This window comes from Acomys minous, assembly GCF_964271855.1.
Source record: "Acomys minous genome assembly, chromosome: 18".
Lineage (NCBI taxonomy): Eukaryota > Metazoa > Chordata > Mammalia > Rodentia > Muridae > Acomys > Acomys minous.
Window position 1 is genome coordinate 63,590,070 of NC_140501.1, and position 23,747 is coordinate 63,613,816.

Consider the following 23,747-nt stretch of genomic DNA (forward strand, 5'->3'; position numbering starts at 1 on the left):
AGGGGACTGACAGGAATGGGTGGAGATATCTATCCTGGATGTTTCTCTGGCCCTGTGGGCCTCCCCAGGTGTGTGAGCAACGAGGCTCAGGGGACAGCATGCTGGCTGGGCTCCCAACTTAATAATTTTTAAAACATTTTTTGTGAATTCCAAATATTGATCTATTTGTGTCGTACTGACCTGTCTAGTGAAATAAGAGTGTTAGAGTGAAGAAGGAATCTATCAAGTACCTGATACAAAGCCAGAGACCTACATGTGTTAATTGATGATGTGAAAAGATACTAGCATTACTTAGAAACATACGGTTCACAAACTGCCATATACTCTCTGACCAGAAGGGGGAGCTCGAGATTTCAGGCTGAACAGGGTTGTTGAGAGACTGGAGGGCATTGCTGAGTCTCTCTCTCCATGGAAGACTTGGGTTGGAACAGAACTCAGCCAGCCTAGGAAGAGGTTTGAGCATCAGGTGACTGGCAGCCCAAGTTTAGCTGGGCTGCCATATGAGGAAGAGGAGAGTCCACAGTGTTCGGAACATAGAGGAGTGAAAAACTGGCTGAAATCAGGCCTGCAGGAGGTGGGGCTGGAGGAAGTCAGAAGGCAAACCCTGGCAGGCCAGAAGGGTTACAGAAGTGGACTGAGCTTTGTGCTGTGCTGGGAAACAGGACTGAGGTGATCCTGGGGCCATCAAAGGGACATCTCAGCCTTCTAGACTGCTGACAGTTCAGGTGGTGAGAGTAGCCTGCCCTGCTAGAGAGACCGGAAGGTCCTGGAATAGCATACTGAATGGGTGGTCCTGCCCACAGCCTACTGAATTTCCAGAGAGGACTCATCCTTTGCCTCAAAACCTTGTTCGGTTCTCCTCCAGATGTTGGGTGCTTGATGACAGTTGCTTAGAGATGATGGTAGGAATGTCGTAGGCCCTGAAAGATTCATTGCCGATATGAAAAAAAGTGACTGAGTGTATGGCACCTCAGCAGTGCTGCAGCCTCCTGATGGATGTATTGTAAGAAAGCCAGCCTTGGAGAGTTGAGAATTAAAATATGTATGTGGTTGGATGCCCTGGCAGACAACGTTAATCCCAGCACTGGCAAAAGAGAGAGGGGCAGATCTCTGTGAGTTTAAGGCCAGGGCAGTTTCGATAGTAAATTCCAGGCCAGCCATACTATACAGTGAGATCCTATATCAAAAATTTTAAAAAAGAAAAAAAAACCTATCCTCTCCTCCCACCATGTATGGGTGATAAATATGTGGGAATTTTACAGCCTGAAGTTCCAGTGAGGGGAGGGGCTGGGGAATGAGGAGGAAGCAAAGCCCAGAACTGACAGGACATGGCTGCCTAGACCAACGAGGTGCACAAAAATTAAAGTGGCTCAACCAACAACAGACCTCAGGTATATACACTTAGGGGATCATTTATTATGAAATTTCAGTCTTTGCTGTCCACTGCATACAGTTCTTGTCTGATCACAGACAAGATGGTCAGGCACAAATGGTTTAACACATGTTAGGAGAGATTCATGTTTCTGTTTATCCAGGGCCGGAAGTGTGCAGCCTTAGTGAAGACTTCTGGAGTGATCCTCTTGGATTTTCCATTGGATACAACTCCATAACCTCTGTTGTCACATATGAGGGGTTCCCCAGAGTCACTCTGTAGGCAGAGAAAAGAGGAACTGAGCCTGGTTCCCTCTAGTGCTACTCTGGTATCCTTCTGGCAAGGTAAACAGTCAGATCAGGGTAAGGACAGACTTTCCAACTTCCCTCAGTGCCAGAGCTCCAGGGAAGCCCGACTTTTCCTACCAACTCAGTCCAAGGCTTTCCCTGAGGTCCTCAGGGATTCTCTGGGATAATTGATGCATTTTGGGGATGACTGAAGTTTCCCTACATCCCACTCTTGCTGCCTCTACACAAGGGACTAATAAGTGCACTCTTGGGCTGTGCCTTCTCTGATCTGAGACTTGAGGATCTGGCCAGTCTCACTGGCAGGCCTCTCTCAGGTTCCTCTCTCCCTGTGTTTTGTCTGTTAAATGCTTGAACCTCACCTTGAAAGCAAGTTGTTCTCTTTTGGGGTCTCCAGCACATATCTGTGTGATGTTGGAATAGTGATGGAAGCATTCTTTTTGCATCCCTCATCCCATCGAAGATTATTTCAGCCTCTTGAAGGAGGTCAGTTACGGAAAAGTTCTTAAAGGATTTTGACCCCCAGTCAGCCACATGACACGCATCCCCAGTCATCACATGGACATTGCACCTGGTCAACTTGAGGAGCTTCACAGCTTTACTCCTCTTGGCCTTTCTCTCCAGCTGATGGGAAGAGACAGGAGAGACCAGATCAGCAAGGATCCTGCTGCCCTGTGTCACACAAAAGCCAGGATGTCAGGGAGGGAAGAAGCAGGATCAGAGCAGGAGGACAGGGGAAGAACTGCACCAGGAAGAACAAAGGCAGCAGGGGTGGGGTGGGGAGTAAGGGGGAGTAGAGGTGTGTGGGTGGGAAGGGTGGCAGGTCTCACCTTTAACAGCATGATGTCATTGGAGTAGTCCTTAGGATTATAGTCTGGGTAGGGAATGGCATTTGCCACATGGATGATCTGCTGAGTCTGCTCCTGTACCTTGATGTTATTGGCCCCCAGGGTGACGTTCTGTGAGCTGTGCAGAGACAGAAAGAACTTGAGAGATGTGCAGTCAGGGAGGATGGAGTCCAGGTGCTGTGGAAGACAGGATGGGGCTCTAGCTGAGGGGACTTGAGGACACAAGACGGCCTCAATATGTGACCAACTTCTCTCTGTTTCTCAGGGCCCCGAGAGTCCTGGCGGCTCCCTCTTGCTTCTAGATAGTATTCCAAAGCTTGCATTGAGATTTAAGGTGAACATTCATCCTCAACCACTGCTTTAGTTGGGCCAGTGCAGTTGATTTCAGCTCAAGTGTGCTGCTGGCTCAGCCCTCTCAACCTCTGATGTCATATACATCAGACTTTCATTTTCACAGTCTTGTCTTCTAGTGAGCTCTCAGGGGAGCAGCCACAGTAAAGGACAGAAGCTCCTGTGTGGGGGTCTCAGAAACTATGAGCTGCTTCTCCTCACCTTCCCCTGCAGTGAGCAGCTGTCAGCACGAAGTTGTATCGAATCAGGAAGCCTCCGCAGCGACTCCTCTTCCCATCAATATCCTTAGACTCAATAAACGCCATGTAGGGGCGGGAGTGGGGCCTGGCCTCATGGCCCCCAATGATCTCCTCTGAAAGAAAAGGATAGAATAAGAGGTATCTTGCAACAGATGAGGTCAGGAGATAATATCTAGAAAGGAGGATGATAGAAGGTGGGATCGGCAGTCCCCTAAGATGGTTGCAGACAGGATTCCTTGCACATGGAATAATCTTTGGTGAATCTTAAGCCTCAGATGCTGCTCTGAGAAGGCTTGGGAAGCCCTTGTCCACCAGGCTTAGTTTTACAAGTACATGGAGGAATAATCTCTGTCTTCATGATGCTAGAAGCCAAGGGGATCCTGTATGGCTCACCTTGGTCCTTTCTTTGTTAGTGAGTCACTCTAACCTCTCTAACATATAGATTGGTGTCATTTCTATGCCTTTTTTCCCCAAGCAATATGGATGTGGATTTTCTGAAATTCTCCTATTCTGGTGCCCAACACATCTTAGACTCTCAGCAAATGCTTTTGGCTGCAATAATGAGTGACTTCTATTCAGCTGGAGCTTTGGTGATGCAGTGCTGGTGAGATTCAGAGCCTTGAGGTCATTCAGTGTGCTGGCAAAGATGAAAACATGATGCTGTCACCACATTTACCTAGTATCATTTAAGTTAGGAAGAAAGTAGAGTGTAGAGGCTGTGGTTGAATAGTCCTGAGCACCCTGGATGTCTACTGCAACTTCATTGAGACAAAATGTGTCTTTTTCTAACTATTAAATTATTTTACATGGTAGTAAGATCTATTTGGGTTTCCTTTTTCCTTTCCTTTTTTGTTTTTGTTTTTGTTTTGGTTGGTTGGTTGGTTGATTGGTTTTGTTTTGTTTTGTTATTTGTGAGTTTTTTGGCGCATGCCTTTAATCCCAGTGCTCAGGAGGCAGAGGCAGTCAGGTTGCTGTGAGTTTGAGGCTAGCCTGGTTTACAAAGGAAGTCCGGGACAGCCAAGACTAACACAGAGGGACCCTGTATCAAAAATAAAAAATAACAAACCTTTCTTTCTTTTTAAAATAATACTGACAACCAATTTATCCTAACAACAATTATAGCACTACTATAACACAGTACTTTGAGTCTTGATACCACTGGCTAGGCTGTATTGCAGTTCATCATCTCACTAACCTTTGGGACAACTGATCGTACTATGGAACAATCTGTTTGAATAGTCTGATGAATTAATCATATATCACTCTGACTCTTCTGAAACTACTAGGAAGTTACAGAGAAATCTCAAAGGAAGTGTATGCCCCGTATCCAATGATCACATGTTACCATCATATGTAGTTAAGTACAATAATGAATCGCAAATGACAGGTGTAGGTACTTGTTTATTAGCTACTGTCATTTATGTCTGGGGCAAGAGCTCCAAGATTGAGTTTAATGGTCAGTAAGCTCAGCATTGGCTTCTCTCTGAGGACTTCAGGGTATTGTCTACAGGTCTGCCTAGATTTTCTATGGACAAACAGGACCGTGTAAAGATCTTGAATGATGGCTTAATGATCTAAGTCAGGAGTGAGAGAGACAGGGATGCAGTACTGAGAAGGCTGAACATGACTGGAAGATGCTAAGAATCTGAGCTTAGAATACAAGGTGCTGTGTGAGGTCAGCTGTGGGTGAAACAGGGTGACCTTGCCATAATAACAGGTGTAGGGGATAAGGTGCATATCCAGGTAACCCACAGACCTACTCAGTTCCTGCTTTTCCATCACTACTTTATGTTTTTCAGATTTGTAAAAATTTCTTCATTATATACCAGTGGAGATTTTCTTGTCTGAGTTGTAAATTAAAGTCCTGATATTAATTGGATTTAAAATTAATCATGTAGTCCACATGTATGTAATCTTTTGCCTTTTCTGTGCCACGTTGAAGGAATAACTTTTGGGCTAAACATTTCTTACACAAGCTATAATGAAATTTGCTAATTTCCCCTGAAGAGTGACTGTCTATAAATGACAATATATCTGCACACAGAGATAAGCTACAACACCCTTATAGAATAAAATAATCCTGATCAATGGGTGCACATTTGGGCATAATCTTTTAAAACCAGGAAGCAGGCTCCATGTTGGTCATGCCTAATAAATAAATTGAAAACATTTAAGTCATAACATTTACTTTGTTATGCTTTTGCCATTAAGGAGAGGAGGACAACATGAATCGGCATGTATATGCAACATTTCTTTTGAGAAATGATTGTTTCACTCCCTTGCTTGATGGACATAGGTCTGATCTCAGTGAATTCCTAAGGTGCTGCCCACGTATTCTGGTTTTGCTTTCCTGTCAGTGTGCTTAACACTTTAAATTAAGATATATTATTCCCCCATTTTTGCTCTCATTCTTCTCATGTCTCTCAACCTTCAGATTCATGGCCTCCTATTCTTTAATTAACAATCTTGCTTACACATATAGAAGGGAATAAACATATAAATCCAACTAATAGCATCACTTTAATATTTCTTGAACACATATTTCTACCAGGTCTGACAACTTAGGATTGGATGACCATTAAGGAAAGACTGATTCTCCCTCCCAGCAGCTTTTGATTGCTTCTTGCTCCTCATCAAGTGATGGGGCCAATTCCTATTTCCCCATCCTCTTTGGGAGGTCACCTGGTTATTGTCATTTCTCAGGTCTCGTTTTAGTAGCCATATTTTTTTTAGGTTTCCTGGGTATGGTTTTCTTGTAAATTCTAGAGGACATAGAGCTAAAAGATTTTTAACTTTTTATTTTTCCATCTTTTAAAATTAATTTATTCATATTACATCTCAATTGTTAGCCCTTCCCCTGTTTCCTCCCATTCCTCCCTCCCTCTCACTTCCCCTCTTCTCCCCTCCCCTATGTCTGTGATTGAGGGAGACCTCCTCCCCCTATATATGCTCTTAGAATATCGAGTCTCTTCTTGGTAACTTGCTATCCTTCCTCTGAGTGCCGCCAGGCCTCCCCATCCAGGGGACATGGTCAGAAAAGGGGTACCAGAGCTCATGTGAGAGTCAGATCTCATTCTCTTTTTTTCTCCTTTATTAATTTATTCTTGTTACATCTCAATGGTTATCCCATCCCTTGTATCCTCCCATTCTTCCCTCCCTCCCAATTTCCCCTTATTCCCCTCCCCTATGACTGTTCCTGAGGGGGATTACCTCCCCCTGTATATGCTCATAGGATATCAAGTCTCTTCTTGGTAACCTGCTGTCCTTCCTCTGATTGCCACCAGGTCTCCCCGTCCAGGGGACATGGTCAAAGGTGAGGCACCAGAGTATGTGAGAAAGTAATATCCCACTATCCACTCTACTGTGGAGAGTGTTCTGTCCATTGGCTAGATCTGGGCAGGGGCTTAAGGTTTACCGCCTGTATTGTCCTTGGCTGGTGCCTTAGTTTGAGCGGGACCCCTGTGCCCAAATCTGCCTATCATAATGTTCTACTTGTAGGCTTCTAGGACCCTCTGGGTCCTTCTACTTTGCCTTTCTCCCATGCTTCTCTCATCTAGAGTCCCACTAGAATGTCCTCTCCTCTGTCGCCATTTACTGGTAAGTGAAGGCTTTCGTGGGACATGACCGTTGAGCTAATATGCAGATATAAGTGAGTATATACCATGTGAGTCTTTCTGCTTCTGGGTTAACTCATTCATTATGATCATTTCTAGCTCAATCCATTTATCCACAAATTTCGGGAATTCCTTGTTTTTAATAGCTGAATAGTATTCCATAGTGTATATGTACCACAGTTTCTTTATCCATTCTTCTATTGAGGGACACTTAGGCTGTTTCCATGTTCTGGCTATTATGAATAAGGCTGCTATGAACATGGTTGAGCAAATTTTCTTGCTGTGTGCTGGAGCATCTTCTGGGTATATTCCAAGGAGTGGAATAGCTGGGTCTTGAGGAAGCCCTATTCCCATTTTTCTGAGATAGCACCAGATAGATTTCCAAAGTGGTTGTACTAGTTTGCATTCCCACCAGCAATGAAGGAGTGTTCCTCTCTCCCCACATCCTCGCCAGCATGTGGTGTCGCTTGAATTTTTGATCTTAGCCATTCTGATGGGTGTAAGATGGAATCTCAGAGTTGTTTTGATTTGCATTTCCCTGATGATTAAGGAGGTTGAGCATTTCTTTAAATGTTTCTCAGCCATTTGATATTCCTCTGTTGAGAATTCTCTGTTTAGTTCCAAGCCCCATTTCTCAATTGGGTTATTTGGTTTGGTGGTGTTTAATTTCTTGTGTTCTTTATATATTTTGGATATTAGACCTTTGTCAGATGTGGGGTTGGTGAAGATCTTTTCCCAGTCTGTAGGCTGTCGCTTTGTTGTCTTGACAGTGTCTCCTGCCTTACAGAAGCTTCTCAGCCTCATGAGGTCCCATTTATTAATTGTTGACATTAATGCCTGGGCTGTTGGTGTTCTGTTCAGGAAGTTGTCTCCTGTGCCAATATGTTCCAGGCTCTTTCCCATTTTTTCTTCTAAGTCATTTAGTGTCTCTGGTTTTATGTTGAGGTCTTTAATCCACTTGGATTTGAGTTTTGTACAAGGTGACAAATATGAGTCCAGTTGCATTTTTTTACACACAGACATCCAGTTAGACTAGCACCATTTGTTGAAGATGTTATCCCTTTTCCATCGAATGGATTTGGCTTCTTTGTCGAAAATCAAATGGCCATATGTGTGTGGATTCATATCTGGGTCTTCGATTCGATTCCACTGATCAACCAGCCTGTTGCTGTGCCAGTACCATGCTGTTTTAATTACTATTGCTTTATAGTACAGTTTGAGATCAGGTATGGAGACTCCTCCAGAGCACCTTTTATTGTACAAGATTGTTTTAGCTACTCGGGGTTTTTTGTTTTTCCATATGAAGTTCAGAATTGAACTTTCAATGTCTTTAAAAAATTGTGTAGGTATTTTGATAGGGATTGCATTGTATCTGTAGATTGCTTTTGGTAGGATGGCCATTTTTATTATGTTAATTCTCCCTATCCATGAGCAAGGTAGATCCTTCCATCTTCTCATGTCATCTTCAATCTCTTTCTTTAGGGTTTTGAAATTTTTTTCAAACAGGTCCTTCACTTGCTTAGTAAGAGTAACTCCTAAGTACTTTATATTGCTTGTGGCTAATGTGAAGGGTGTAGTTTTCCTAATTTATTCCTCTGCAAGCTTATCATTTGTGTATAGGAAGGCTACAGACTTTTTTGAGTTAATTTTGTATCCAGCCAATTTGCTGAAGGTGTTTATCAGCTGTAGTAGTTCTCTGGTGGAATTTTGAGGGTCACTTATATAGACTATCATATCGTCTGCAAATAGGGATAATTTGACTTCCTCCTTTCCCACTTGAATACCCTTGATCTCCTTTTGTTGTCTTATTGCTCTGGCTAGAACTTCGAGTACTATATTGAAGAGATATGGAGAGAGTGGGCAGCCTTGCCTTGTTCCTGATTTTAGAGGAATTTCCTTAAGTATCTCACCATTTACTTTGATTTTGGCTATTGGCTTGCTGTATATAGCCTTTATTATGTTGAGGAAAGTGCCTTGTATTCCCGATCTCTCTAAAACTTTAAACATGAATGGGTGTTGGATTTTATCAAATGCTTTCTCTGCATCTAAAGAGATGATCATGTGGTTTTTTATTTTCAGTTTGTTTATGTGGTGGATTACATTGATGGATTTCCGTATATTAAACCATCCCTGCATGCCTGGAATGAAGCCTACTTGGTCATGATGAATGATATCTCTGATGTGCTCTTGTATTCGTTTTGCAAGTATTTTATTTAGTATTTTTGCATCGATGTTCATCAGAGAAATTGGTCTGAAATTCTCTTTCTTTGTTGAGTCTTTGTTAGGTTTAGGTATCAATGAGACTATGGCCTCATAGAATGAGTTTGGTAATGTTCCATCCCTTTCTATCTTTTGGAGTAGCTTGAAGAGTATCGGTATTAGCTCGCCCTTGAAGGTCTGGTAGAATTCTGCACTGAAGCCATCTGGCCCTGGGCTTTTTTTGGTTGGGACACTATCAATGATTACTTCAATTTCTGTAGGGGAAATGGGACTATTTAGCTTGTTTATGTGTTCTTCACTCAACTTTGGCAAGTGAAATTGATCAAGAAAATCGTCCATTTCCCTTAGATTTTCAAATTTTGTGGCATATATGCCTTCAAAGTAGGATCTTATGATTCTTTGTATTTCTTCAGTGTCTGTTGTTCTGTCTCCCTTTTCATTTCTGATTTTGTTGATTTCAATACTGTCTCTCTGCCTCTTAGTTAGTTTGGCTAATGGTCTATCTATCTTGTTGACTTTCTCAAAGAACCAGCTCTTGGTTTTGTTGATTCTTTGGACTGTTTTCTTAGTTTCTAATTTGTTAATTTCACCCCTGAGTTTGATTATTTCCAGACGTCTACTCCTTTTGGGTGTTTCTGCTTCTTTTCAGATCTCACTCTCTACTCAATGGTAGAGAATATCCTGTTTGTCAGCTAGGTCTTGGTAGGGGTTCGAAGTTTACTGCCTATATTCTCCTTGGCTGGTGCCTTAGTTTGAGGAGGAATCCAGGACCCAGATCTGCCTGTCGTAAAGTTCTTCTTGTAGGTTTCCAGGACCCTGTGGATCTTACTATTTCCACATTCTTCCATGCTACTCTCGCCTAAAGTCTCAATAGTATGTTCTCTCCTCTGACTCACTTTCTTGGTAAATAAAGTTTTTCATGGTACATATACCTTGGACTAGTGTTTTGATATAAGTGAGTATATACCATTTGTCTCTTTTTGCTTATGGGTGAACTCACTCATTATGATAATTTATAGATCAATCCACTCAGAAAAAAATGGGAATAGGGCTTCGTCAAGACTGAGCTATCCCACTCCTTGAAATATACCCAGAAAATGCCCTACCATACAACGGGGACATATGCTCCACCATGTTCATAGCTGCTTTGTACATAATAGCCAGAACATGGAAATAGCCTAAATGTCCCTCAGTTGAAGAATGGACTAAGAAACTGTGGTACATTTACACTATGGAATACTACTCAGCTATTAAAAACAAGGAATTCCCAAAATTTGTTAACTTTTTATTGAGTGTACATATCTGAGTTTGGGTGTGTGCACATGAGTGCGGGTGCTTGGGTATGTGTACTTGAGTACAGGTGCCCTTGGAAACCAGAGGATCTGAAATAACAAGTGGATATAAAGTACGCAACATGGCTGCTCAGAATTGAACTTGGATCCTCTGAAGAACAACCCATCCTGTTCAGTCTTCTGAACCATCTCTCCAGTCATTGTGTGCTCAGTTCTTAAAATTGGTTGCTCACAAATGTAGCTGCTGTGAAATAGCAGTGGTGTGAATGCAGTGTGACTGTAAAGTGTGAGCATCCATCTCTGAGAAGGACCTATAAAAGCCCCATAAAGGTCATGAATGGACATGATCAAAAAATAGTTTTAATTTGAATGAAAAATTGCAGTTCTATGCATTCCATTTGACAACCAGCTGGTACCATATATATGGTGACTACAAATGGATCTGTGAAAATACCAAAGCAGTTACAATATTTCTGGAAATCATGAAACTGTTTCCAAATTCTCATTCCAAATATAAAAGCAAGGCAACATCACTCTTCACAAAACTGTTTTCAGCTGCAAGGAATCAGGGAACTCTTCCATGGATCATGTGGGTGATCTGAGTTCAGATCTAGGAACTTTCCTTGTATTGGTTGGGTGGTCTTGACATCAGATCCAATTGTGCTCTACACCCTGGGGTTTCCTCTAGGCTAAAAGACCCAGACACTGGTGCCTTCTGGTCCATAGGTTTTTTTTTTTTTGATGCACTGAGTGGGGCACTGCTTGCTGACCTGCTATGGCTAGCTAGGTGTTGGAGACTGTGCCTGTGTTGGTGCCTGCTTGGACCTGGGAACTCTCTGTGGATTGGCTGGGTGACCTGAGGTCAGATACACTCATGTTCCATACTGTGTGGTCTCCTCTGGGCTAGAAACCCCAGAGATTTATGGCCCACTGTTTGGTTCTAGACAGAGAGCAAGGGTGCTCCTTGCTTGCCACATGCGGCTAAGGTTTGGGAATCACTCCTGCTCCTGGCCTGAGCCTTAACCTTCTTGGACCTGTGAACTCTCCATGGACTAGCCAGGTTACCTGAGGTCAGATCCACCCATGCTCCACACCACATGTTGGTACCCTGAAGCCCACAGTTCAATCTAACATGGAATGAGTGTGCAGTGAGCTAGCCAGTATATGGCTTTGGTGACTGTGCCTTGGCCCTCCTGAACACTGGACCCTTCCTTGTATTGGCTAGGTGATATTCCAAGGTCAGATTCACCAGTGCTCCACACCCTAGGGTCTCCCCTGGTCTAGCAGACACAGAAGCTGGTGCCCTGTAGGCCACAGTTCAGTCCAGACTGAGTCCAAGATGTAGATAGAGCATAGATAAAGCTTGTAGGGAGGCGTGGAGCCAGACTCTGGGGACTGGGCACACACCTGCAGAGACCCCGGGACTCCTCCATGGACCAAGTGGATGGTCCCAGGCCAGACTCACCTGTGCACCACACAGTGTAGACTCCTCTCACCCAGGGCAATCCAGCTGTGGTACTCTGTAGCTCCCAACCCTTCGCTAATCAGACACAGTGCATGTTCAGTGCCGCCATCTTGAATCTCTCTGACAAACAACTCTTTAAATTAAAAAAATGCTCTCCTTTTAACCCTGGCCTTCAACCTCCCAAATATACAGATATTTCTATTTTTAGACTTACAAAAACAAGGTTATACCTTTGAGGAGGTCTTGCGTTACTTTCTAGGTCCTACTTTGCTCCTGTCACTTATCTCTCCAGCGCCTAGACAACACCATCCCAGGCTGGCCTCCCTGTTGAAGTAGTCTTGTTACAGCCTCTCTGCTCATCTCTAAATCAAACAAATTAACACTAAGATCCCCCTGATAATCTACCACTCACTCTTTCAAGTCCAATTTATAAAGGACTCCAATCACTTCCACCATCTTGGATTCTATCCCTCAAAACTTCTCTTATTGAAAAAACCTTTCCACTCTTGTTTCTTACCTCACATCCCCTCAACCCCTCCATGTTTATCCCTTTACTCCAACATCTCCCAGACCTGCTTCACTCCTCTCAGAGACTCTAGAATACCTCCCCCAACCCATCTCACACACAAGAGGGTCATCTAGTGACTACTGCCTATACTTTTTATACAAATGGCATTTCTTCCTCTCTGATAGCCACCATGTTGCAGCATGGCCCCAGATGCTGCCATCATTGAGGAGACCTCCTTACACCCACATGCTACCCACCAACAGGCAGAATTACTAGCCCTCACCAGAGCCTTCCAAATTGCCAAAACACACCATTAACAGAGTCTACTTACTCCATTTATGTTTTTCATTTATGTTTTTCTTATCTTGCTAACACACTCCACCATCTGGAAGGAACAAGGATTTCTAAACACAAAAGACAACTCAATTATTAACTCTTCATATATCCATGACCTCCTCAGGGCCTCTCTTTTACTTTCTCAAAATGACTTGGTTCATTCCAAGGCACATCAGGCAGAACCACCCTCCATTGTCGGTAAAGACAATAATTGTACCAACATGGCAGCCCTTCAGCCTGCTCTTTTATCTCTTCTGGCTCTCCACACTTCCCTCCACATGACTCTACTACTTAACTCAGAAAACAACATACCTGGCCCTCCTTCAATACAGGACATTGTCTGCTACTTATATCAAATATTTTACTCTAACCTATAAATGCTTTTTATTATTCATTCAAACCCACCTGACGCTCAGAAAATACAATTTTTTTTAACAGAACATAACCCAAACCTGCAATGTATACCTGCGAACTAACCTCACCTCTACTATATGACCTCCTAGGTTTCCTATTTACTGACTTATAAAGATTTGAGGTTTTGAAAGTCTAAAAAAAGTTATAATGTAGTAAGTGCAAATTGTAAAGAGCTGAGAATATACAAGCTAAGTTGTGAGAGTCTGTAAAATAAAGGTCTAAGAAAACATTTTAAGGTCTGAGGATGTGAGAACTTAACAAAATTGTGAGGATTTTAAAAAGTGAATTATGGATCTGAGAAAATGATTTAAGATATATGATATGTTTCAGACTTCCTTCCCTCTCTTTATGCTATTGTTTGGGATCCCAGGCTTTTACTATAATTCAAAGACATAAGTAGTCTACCCTTCCTACAATATGGGTTTCAGTAAAGGTTACAATGGTAAATTTTTATCTCTTTTTATAACCTTAAAAATCTTAAAAAACGGGGTCCCTGCAGCAACGCGGGTCACAGTGTTTGAAAGATGAGGACCTCAATGCATTCTGAGGAGAAGGATTGTGTTCCAGAGCTACACAGAAATGCTCACCACCCAAGAGCACCCTGATTGGGAGGAAACGTTTAGCGCAATGTATTAAAAATACCCAATCTGAGATCATCCAAGATGGTGTCAATCACACACTGTGTCTGATCCATGGAACAGCAGAGACTGCACAGCCACCAAAGGACCATACTGAGACCTCCAAAACACAGTGTTGGTGTTTCCCAGAAAGAAGGAAATCCTGTCATGTTGATCATCCATGACCACCACTGCAGGACCATGAGAGCACACTCAGGCTGCCTTTCAGATTGAAGCCCAGTGCAGTGTGTGCCAAGGAGACGGTGCTGTTTAAATTGAGGACTGCACCACCCACACCACAGGCCCCACGGACCTCCTCTCATGAACTGGGACCATGCTCAATGCCATGAGCTGAATCTCGCACAGGTGGATACTAGGGCCGGCACCAAGGCAGGGACCCATGGTGGATGGAGCATGCAATGGAACAGACACTCTGAAGGCAGAATCAACAGAGCCACCAGTACCCTAGGACAAGAAGCTGAGCTGGGCCAACATCAATGGTTTCTGTGAGATACTCAATGAAGACTTTGAGGGGCCTCTACTTGCCACCTGCTTGATAGCCCACAAGATCCCATAGGAGCAGGAGGCCATCCAGGCCTTGATGGCCAGCAACAATTTGCCAAATTGAATGGGAGCAGGAGAGCTGACCCTGGGGACATAAGAACAGTAGACCTGGCCCTGAGTACACAGGAGCAGGTGAGCCATCCCAAGGGAAATGGGAGCCTGAGAGCTGGCCCTGCCTTGAGGACACAGGAGCTGGAGAGCTGGCCCTGCCCTGAGGACATGGGAGTGGGTGAGCCAGCCCTGCCCTGAGGACACAGAAGTGGAAGAACTGGCTCCACCCTAGGATATGGGAGGTTGAAAGCCGGCTCTGACCTGGGGACACAGGATCAGGAGAGTGGGCCCCCCCCCTGAGGACATGGGAGCAGGAGAGCAGGCCCTGCCATGAGAACAGGTGACCCTGCCACGATGACATGAAAGCGGGAGAGCAGGCCCTGCCCTGAGGACATGGGAGCAGATGAACAACCCCTGTCATGATAACATGGGAGCCAAAGAGTGGGCCCTGCCCTGATGACATGGGAGCAGGTGAGCTGGTCCTGCCCTAATGACACAGGTGTAGGAGAGCAGGCCCTGCCCTTAAAACACGGGAGTAGGTGAGCTGGACCTGCCATGATGACGTGGGAGCAGGAGATTGGGCTCTGCCTTGAGGACAAGGGAGTAGGTGAGCCAGTCCTGCCCTGGGACATGGGAGCAAGACAGCTGGCACTGCAATATGATATGAGAGTGAAAGAGCAGGCCCTGCCCTGAGGACAAGGGAGTGGCTCTGATCCAGGGCCCTGAGTGAACCTCTCCCCAACATCTACCCCATGTATGCCCTGCTATAATACATGAAGGGGCCAGATCTGCAGATTCAAAGATTAAGAATCTCTTTGACACACAGCAACAGTGGGATATCCTATAGCAGTACCAGTGAGGATCTGGTAATGACAGTGTAGGCCTCCAGCCAGACCCATGACTCTTAGCAATGAACATTTGAAAGCAAACATAGGTGGACAAAAGGCTATACTGTGTGATACACTACAGCTTCTGTGACAAGATGCTTTGTCTGTTTGTTTTATTTTAATGGGGGGAGTAGAGGGATTTTGTTGCATGATATGTAAATCATAGACATTCAATAAAAGTTTAAAAAATCTTTAAAACCTTAAAAGATTCAGGGAATTGGTTTAAATCCACCTCTCAAAAGCCAAATAGACTCCAAGTAAGAACTGTAAACCAGCAGCCTAAATTTTCCCACCTGCCTACTTCTGAGCTTGGGACCTCTTCCCCCTTTCCTTGGCCCTCTCCCTTTTCCCACTGTCTTTGGATTCCTCCTCCCAACTACCAGAACCACAGGTCTGGAAATTTCAAATGTACACCCAATACAAAATAAAATAAAATGAATCCCCTATCTACCTCTAGAGGCATTGCAGAGGTGGCTGCTGTGTCACATGTGCTACAGCAGGTGGCGGCAAAGAGAGAGGCTATGTCTCCTCTCAGTGTTCTGACCTGTGAACATCTGAATGATTAGCCTAATATGCTCTGAAAAAAAAAAACCAACCAAACAAACAAGCCTGAAATGACCACTAGTCTGGCACCAGGGAGCCTGGACAGGGAGCTAGTCTAAGATGAACACCAGCCCATCACAGTGCAGGCCTGGCTGGAAGGTGCAGATCATGCTACAGATGCCCTGCCCTGTCATGTAATGTGCGAGCACAAGAGCGAGCGGGGTGTAGCACAAATGAGACCACTCCTGAGACAACATTCAGACTCTCCAGGTGCCACTAAAAAGAGAAAGTAAGCACCAGAGAAATGGCAGAGAAAGAGAAACAGAATGTGAGCACAACAAAGAAAAGCAGAACTGGAGAGCCAAGGGTAGTGAGGAACAGCCCCTTGTGAGTACCACCTCCAACCATGATGAGGTCCAGACCTGTGCTGCCATCAGGCGCCACATCTGGGTCCATAGCCCTGCAGCACCATAGCACCTGTTATCACCAATGTCCAGGTGGATGTTCCTGGTCTAGGCTGCCTTCTGAGGGCAAATTGATGTCTGAAGGCTGTGCAGACCTGTCCCTACCCCTCACCTGGGCATCATGAGAGAGCTGGCCCTGGAGGCATGACAGCAAGAGAGCTGGCCTCACCCTCATGCTGCTGAGCTGTAGTACTCCCAGGAATGGAGCCCTATACATTCCAAGAGTTGTGCATGAGCTTGCCTCAAGGACATGGGCATGAAAGGACTTACCCTACCACTTGTTTCCTTGTGGCGGCATGGGTGATGGAGAGATGCCTTCCCTCTCCCTTCCCCTTCACCACTTGTAGCAGGTGGGAGACTGTTGGAAGAATCCTGCTGCTTGAGGCTGCAGCCTTTACAGTCCAGGTAGCCATTCTGAGCTCAGTGATAGGTGCAGGACTCCCTCTACCCAGCAGGGCCTTTGGCTCTGTGCCTGACTCCATCTGGAGAGTGTCTTTAGACATAAATGTCCCTAATGACATTTGATATATGGCCCTTGACACAGCTCCCTGTGGCTCTCCCTTCCCTGCGCCTATAGGATAATTAGGTACTGTGTTCCATTCACACAATAGGAGCGTGCTGCCAAATGTAAAATACGCATGCTAAAGTGTCTGGTTTCAACCACTTATGAACAACTGTCCTGGAAGCCCCACACACACTCCCCAAGGGGTATATAGCCTTTTTTCTCCCTGAGTAAAGTTGAACTGTGTCCTGAAGTGTATCCCAGAGTGTCTTATCTTATGGCCTTCCAAGCCCTGTGTCTCATCTTTTGCTCCCTTTGCCTAGGTGCGCTGGTGGCCATCAGCTCCCAAGGGAAGAGGAGAACCACAGCTGGTGCCTGGCGTGGGGCTCAAGACTGTGACATGAAAAGTAAGCACCCCCTTAGAAGAAAGGTAGTCAGGCTCCGCACTGTATGTTAGGAGTCTGGAGGCTCCCTGCTGTAGAGAGTAACGGGTACCAAGATGAGTGTGGATAAGGAATTCGGGCTCCAGGCTCTGCAAAGAGTCAGCTAGACCACCTCATCCCCCTCCAGGCAATGGGTAGTGAAATTCTGCCTGGCCTTCCCATCCTGAGGACTGGCCACTTTCTTTACAAGCTTGTGCTTCCTGGACTCACTCCCCCAAGCTGATTGCCCACGGAAACTTCAACTTTCTCGAGGGAGACTCAAGTCTCTATCAAGCACTTTCCTTCCTTTTTAACCACAGGAAACTGGACATCACATGAAAGAGATCTACAAATTCACTCCCTCAGAGCTTTACTTAAGTCCAGATGACTTAAAATCTCCCAAAAAGAAAGCTTAGAATTCTGCGGTGAGATGCTTTAATTCACACCTTGGGTCCTATCAGCAGATATCTCAGATCTTTGGACCTGAGTGGCTTACCTAGCTCATAAGAGAACGTGCCAGGGAGGCTACAATTTGCCTCCCTCCTTTCTCCCAGTAATAGCTGCTATTAGACAATGAGTAACAAAAACCACCCCCAAACCTCAGAGGGACCCATCAGAGGGAAAGATCCCCCAAAACAAAGGACATGTCTGAAATGAAGAGGAAGACTCCAAAAATTTCCCAGTATCTGACCCAGCTGTCTTTTTAAAAGCAATGCTTTTAAATAAAGCACATGATTTAATTCCACACCACCCCTTCCCTCCCTCCCTCCCTCCCTCCCTCCCTCCCTTCCCCCTCCCCCTTATGAGCCCTCACTGGCTGCAGAGAACAAAGATTCTAACTCCTCATTGGATGCAGAGGGTGAAGACCCTTAAAAGGAGACTCAGATAAGCCCTCCCCCCACCTCTCTCACCTCTACCTGAGGAACCTCCTCCACCCTCAGCCACAAAACATCTTTCTAACCATGGAGACTCAGAGACTGAGACTTGCTGACTAAAAGTAGTTACCCCCAGCCTGAAAGTAGCTATCCCCAGCCATCTAATTTCCAGGAACCTTCCAGGTCCTAATTTCCTGGAACCTTGAGACACCCACTCATGGGAACTTTTCTTGTTAATTTATGTTTAAACAAGTCAATACCCACTAGCCTGGTACTCTCTTCAGACAGCAGAATTTAAAAAGCTACACCAAGCTTTTGGGAGAGGATGGAATTCATCCCCTAGGACCAAATCTATTTTACAAATTTTCAATGAAAACTCTTTAGCTCCTCAAGACTGGAAAGATTTATGTGGGTCTCCTCTCCCCAGCTCTCTGTTTATACAGTGGGAGGCCCTGTTTAGGGATGAATGCGAAATGCAAGACAGAGTGTTAATGCCCGGCTGGTGCTCTGGTGAGGGTCCAGGGTAAATTCTCTCTGGTGTTGGATCGCGGGTGCCCTTCTTGTTCACTTTATCTCTTGAGTGGCCAGAGCTGATGGCTCAGGCAACCGTTCAGGATTGAAAGAAGAAAAAGGAAGGAAAGGGAAAAAGAGCCCAAGGTTTCTTCTCTAGGGACTGGCTGTACTGCGGCTGAGGAGAATTTAAACTGACCACCTTTTTTCCTATGGCTGAGTCTGTAAAAGCGGCTTTTGGCTAGAAACTGCACGGGGTCGTAGAAGGAGGCTCTTTGATCTGTAGATAGGCCTCTTTACGGAGATCTCCAATAAGTTGGTGTAAACTTAGGCTTATTAGCTTTAGAAGGCTGATGGCCCTGAGTCTGCTAACTTATTTGCGAATCTACAGAGAAATAAGAAGTAAGAGAGAGATAGAAAATAAACCACTCACACACATACATTCAAGAGAAGAGGATCAGGAGAAAAGATGGATGAAGTCGGGCATCTTAACTTCAATTGAAGTTGAGCTGCTTCGTTTTTTCTCCTCTGTTCTCTCGCTCTCTCCTTTCTCTCTTTCTCGTTTATTGTAGAAGACCATACTTATACTTCTGAGAACAGGGAATTACCTCATAGTCAAAACAGTACAATTAATCACAAAACAGATGTATTCTAAAATACAACAGGTTACATGTTTTAAATCTAAACATTTCTTATCTATGTATCCATTACATAAGTTCATGGTGAGTTCAGAATGACGAAGATTGACAGGGTCTAAGGTTAACAGGGTCTGAAACTTACAAGAGTATACAACTTATCAGTTAGGATGGTCCTGACTATACATTATCCAGCTATCTCTTAGTTCGTTATGAGCTTAGGACAATAATTTTGTCTGTCTTTTATTTTAAAAAACAGAGTAAATTCAGACATCTCTAGGTAACGTCATTCCACATAGGTTCACATGGAGTTTAAACAAAGTTGGCTATATTTATGGTCAAATACCAGGATTCGTGGTGCCATCTGTGGTGGAGGCTTATCTGAAGCCACAAATCTGCTGGTAGGCTATCCTAGTGAGGCATCTGGAGGTCCACAAAGGTATTTATTGCAGCCATAAACTAACTTTAACTTTTAAAACTATTTGAGCCAAATCAGGAATTCCATAATCAGGGATTAATTCATCTGGATAACAAAAAGTACATCTTCAATAAGAACCTCTAGGAAGTTTGCTCAATCAGAGCTGGTCAGTACCCAGAAAATAACAATTCACACCAATGCCAGATGTATTTATTTTTGGTTTTTCGAGACAGGGTTTCTCTGTGTAATCTTGGCTATCCTGGACTCGCTTTGTAGACCGGGCTGGCCATGAATGTAGTCCTGGCGGTCCTGGACTCACTTTGTAGACCAAGCTGGCCTTAGACTCACAGTGATTCACCTGCCTCTGCCTCCCTGGGTGCTGGGATTAAAGGCATGCGCCACCATGCCCGGCTCTAATGCCAGATTTCAGAGAGATGCAGCAGTGCACAATTGACAGGGTAGTCAGAGGTTGGAAGCAATTCTGGGGCACATCATGATACAGACCTTGCAAATATCGGATCACCTCCAGAGATCTCTCATGCCTCTTGGACTTTCCCAAATCAATGGCTCCTGGCAGCATGTTAGAGGCTGGAAGCAGTTTCAGGGTCCATCATGGTATAAGACCTTGCAAACACCAGATCACCTCCTAGACAGCCCACATGCCTAGTGAGCCCCCTCAACAGGGCGGCTCTTGGCAACAGAGAAAATAAAATATGTAAGCAACAGGTAGGAATATAGGAAGGACAACACACACACACACACACACACACACACACACACACACACACATACACACACACACACACACACACACACACACACACACACACACACTTACACTGGAATTATGAACAACTGTTTGGCCAAGATAATTTCTCCACAAGAATTCAGCATGCTTTACTCCCTGCTGTCGGCCTGGCCCAAATACATCCAAGTGCGCTCCAGGCTTTGGACCACCTAACTCCCTTATCCACAGATCCTGGAGAAGTCTCTCTACTGCCTCTCATTAAAAAAGAAACAACTGAGACCATCCAATACTTTATACTAAAGATACAAGCCAGTTTAGACAAAAGATAGCAGACTCCGCTGCAAAAGCAGGGCTCCTAAGCAATGTTATCTGGGAAAGAATGACCCCAGCGCACAGGCAAACATGCTAGGGACTAAAACATGAACATTATGACAAATAGTTTATACCTATGATATTGGGACTGGCTCTTATCAGGCCTCCTTCCTGGCCAAAGCCTTTACAGCTACAACACAGCTTAATTAAAAATGTTTTCAATATGGAGAGACTAGACACAAGAAACGAAATTGCCCAACAAATGACTCAGCAACCTTCAAACCTGCTAATTTTTCTAAATGAAATCACATGTTAAGCCTTCTCCTCTGCCACATGATGGCTGTCCTTAGCACCAATGCCTCAGCACCTCCCCACAGCTGTACCAGGAGCTGAGCCTGTGCAAACTCATCATAATATTGTTTCACAGGAAAAACAAATCAGATCAAGAGTGCCCTCTAGTCAACAATCGCCAAACTGATGTAATCCCTTCATGAAAGCAGGATTAACCTCAAGGACTTGATTTCTAATGCTTCCATAACTTATGCAGTCACTTTCAAAAAGACCAGGACATACAGAAAATCTTTTATACAGGTCATATAATTAACATAACCTTTAATTCCTCCACTATTTTAAACAGCTGGGAAAATGGTAAAGGATGCTGGACCAGGACTGAGATTCCTCTAACGCCTGCCCCTGCTTTCTGCAGTGCCCATACATTCTTTGAGCGTAACGCCAGTGGAGAATGATAACATTCAACACGTTGCTGACTTCCCTTCAGTACCCATCCTGACACCTGTTTCTCTGCACATCTAGCAATAAGCCTCTGCTGCCTGCAGTATTGATTAATACCACCCTTCTGTACCGCAGGGCCACCAACATTTTCACCAGTTTTACCTTGCCAGACATTCCCATTTTCAATCAAATGTCCACTGTACACCTCTAACTCTCTCCTAGGCCTAAAACAATTGACAACTGGTGTGCTGTCAATCGAACTGTCCCTCCCTGGACCTGCCATCCCCCTTGGATCTGCCTGGACCACAACAGCTGCTACCGTCCAGACACACTTGACTGGAGACTTCTGAAACAAGCTCGAGCAGACGATGACATCTACAGATGTCCTGTAGTTTCTCCCTGAGTTTCTCCAATGATAGATGAGCTCTCTTGCTGGGGTTATGCTACAGAAGAAAAGAACACTAAACTTAATCTGCTGATCATGGGGACTTACATGATCCCAGGGAAGGCATGTAACTTTGATGTAAATGTATCAAATGTTTTTGAAATCAATGTCAATACCCTCAAACCCTCTGCACATACTTACTGTGGAAGGTTTAACCAACTGAGCAATTATGTAGTTTCAAAACCACTTTTTTTCCAATTCCTGCCCTTTATTAGCCTTCTAATTGTGTTGTGTTTTATTTTGGTGCTTGCCCCTTGCCTCATACAGTTCCTCAGGTGACAGATTACCATCATTGCTAGAGTCACTACCAGTCAGGCCATGGGACTTTACCAGACTCCAAGTCCCTCTGAAATAGACAGTAAATTTCTTAAAGTTCATGGTGACACTTCTCCATGAAAAAAAAAAAGGAACAGGAGGCAATGTTGGAAGAACCCTGCTCTTTGAGGTTGCACTCCTCCTCATCTGGATGGCCATTCTGAGCTCAGTGTTAGGTGCAGGACTCCTTCTACCTGGAAGATCCTCCAGCTCTCTCTGCCTGACTCCATCTGGAGAGTGTCTTTAGACATAGATGCCCCTAACCACACTTGATATATGGCCTTTGACACAGCTCCCTGCTAGATCTTCCCTCCCTGTTATAGGATAATTAGGTGCTCTGTTCCCATTCAGATGATAGGAGCACACAAATATAAAATAAGTATCCTTAAAGTGCCTGGTTCCAACTAAAAATGAATGTCCATCCTGGAATTCCCCCACCCACTCCCCAAGGGGTATATAGCCTTTCTTCTGCCCGAGTAAAGTTGAATTCTCTCCTGAAGTGGTTCCCAGGGTGTTTGATCTCTGTCATGCTTAAGGCCTTCCAGGCCCTGTGTCTTGTCTTCTGCTCCTCTTGCCTCGGTGGTCTGGTGGCCATCAGCTCCCCAGGAAAGAGGAGAATCACAGGATAGCCATCCCTGTCCTTCAGCAGCTGGAGCGTTCAGGAGAGCAGGCCCTGCACTTTGCCTGAGCAGCCCGGTAAAGCTGACCCTGGTGACAGGGGTACAGATGGGACAGGCCTGAGGGTGTGAGTGTGGGAGAGCTGTGATGTGTTGGCTGTGTAGTGACATAGGCAAGGGAGAGATGTCCACCCCAGTCTCTGGCCACCTTCAGCAGACAGGAGAGCTGTCCCTGCCCCTCACCTGCTGCAGAACTTGGGAGAGCGGGCCCTGATCTCATGCAAGCAGAGCAGCCAGCCCCAAGGGTATAGGTATGGGAGATCTGGGCCCTGCCTTTTGTCTTCTCAGGGGATAGAGCCTCTCCTCTCCATTTTGCCCTTGCCACAGGTGGCAGGTGGGAGAGCTTGCCTTGGTGTCTTGAAAGCAGGAAAGCTATCCTTGCCCTTTACCTGCTACAGCACTCAGGAGAATGGGCCCTGCACCTCACCTAGGCAGCTCAGTAGAGCTGGCCCTGAATGTGAGGGCTGAGGTGAGCAGGCCCTGGCTCTTGTCTGCTGGGTGGTGGAGTGGATGAGTTCTGAAAATATACCTGCTGCTGCCTTTGTCTGATCTAGAGGTACACACACACACACACACACACACACACACACACACACACACACACAAACCTTTCTTTTCCCTTTTTCTCCTTTGTGCTGAGATCTTGGTGTCTGAGTATGTTCTGTGCCAACTCTCTACAGCTGTACCCTCATGTTTTACTACTGCAAACAGCTAAATATGGACCCATGTCCATCCATAAATGTGAGGACAGACAGTGTGGCACATGTAGAAGACAAAGCACTATCCAAATAATAATGTTTCCCTCTCTCTCTCTCTCTCTCTCTCTCTCTCTCTCTCTCTCTCCCTCCCTCCCTCTCTCTCTCCCTCCCTCCCTCCCCCCCTCCTCTCTTCCCTTGCTCCTACACGGAGGTTGGAGTTAGGATGGCTGTGAGACATCGTGTGGATACCAGAAATTGAACCTGAGTCCTCTGCGAGAACAACCAAAATACTCTAAACCACTGAGCCACCTCTCCTGCTCATTTACACAGGCATTAAAACGATGATAAAATTCTATCCCTTAAAATGT

The 23,747-nt window shown here is 44.9% G+C and overlaps 2 protein-coding genes across 2 annotated transcripts in view; one reads left to right on the plus strand and one right to left on the minus strand.

Annotated features, from left to right (window-relative positions):
* LOC311589642 (granzyme E-like) overlaps positions 1-23,747 on the plus strand; it is a 162,897-nt gene that overhangs the window by 37,204 nt on the left and 101,946 nt on the right. The gene's annotated exons all lie outside the window — the stretch shown is intronic.
* LOC311589565 (granzyme G-like) lies at positions 1,505-16,082 on the minus strand (the record flags this gene model as incomplete). Its single annotated transcript, XM_084768081.1, has 5 exons — positions 1,505-1,648; positions 2,173-2,301; positions 2,508-2,643; positions 3,078-3,228; positions 16,022-16,082. 5 exons carry the CDS (start codon positions 16,080-16,082, stop codon positions 1,505-1,507), a joined length of 621 nt encoding a protein of 206 aa, XP_084624207.1.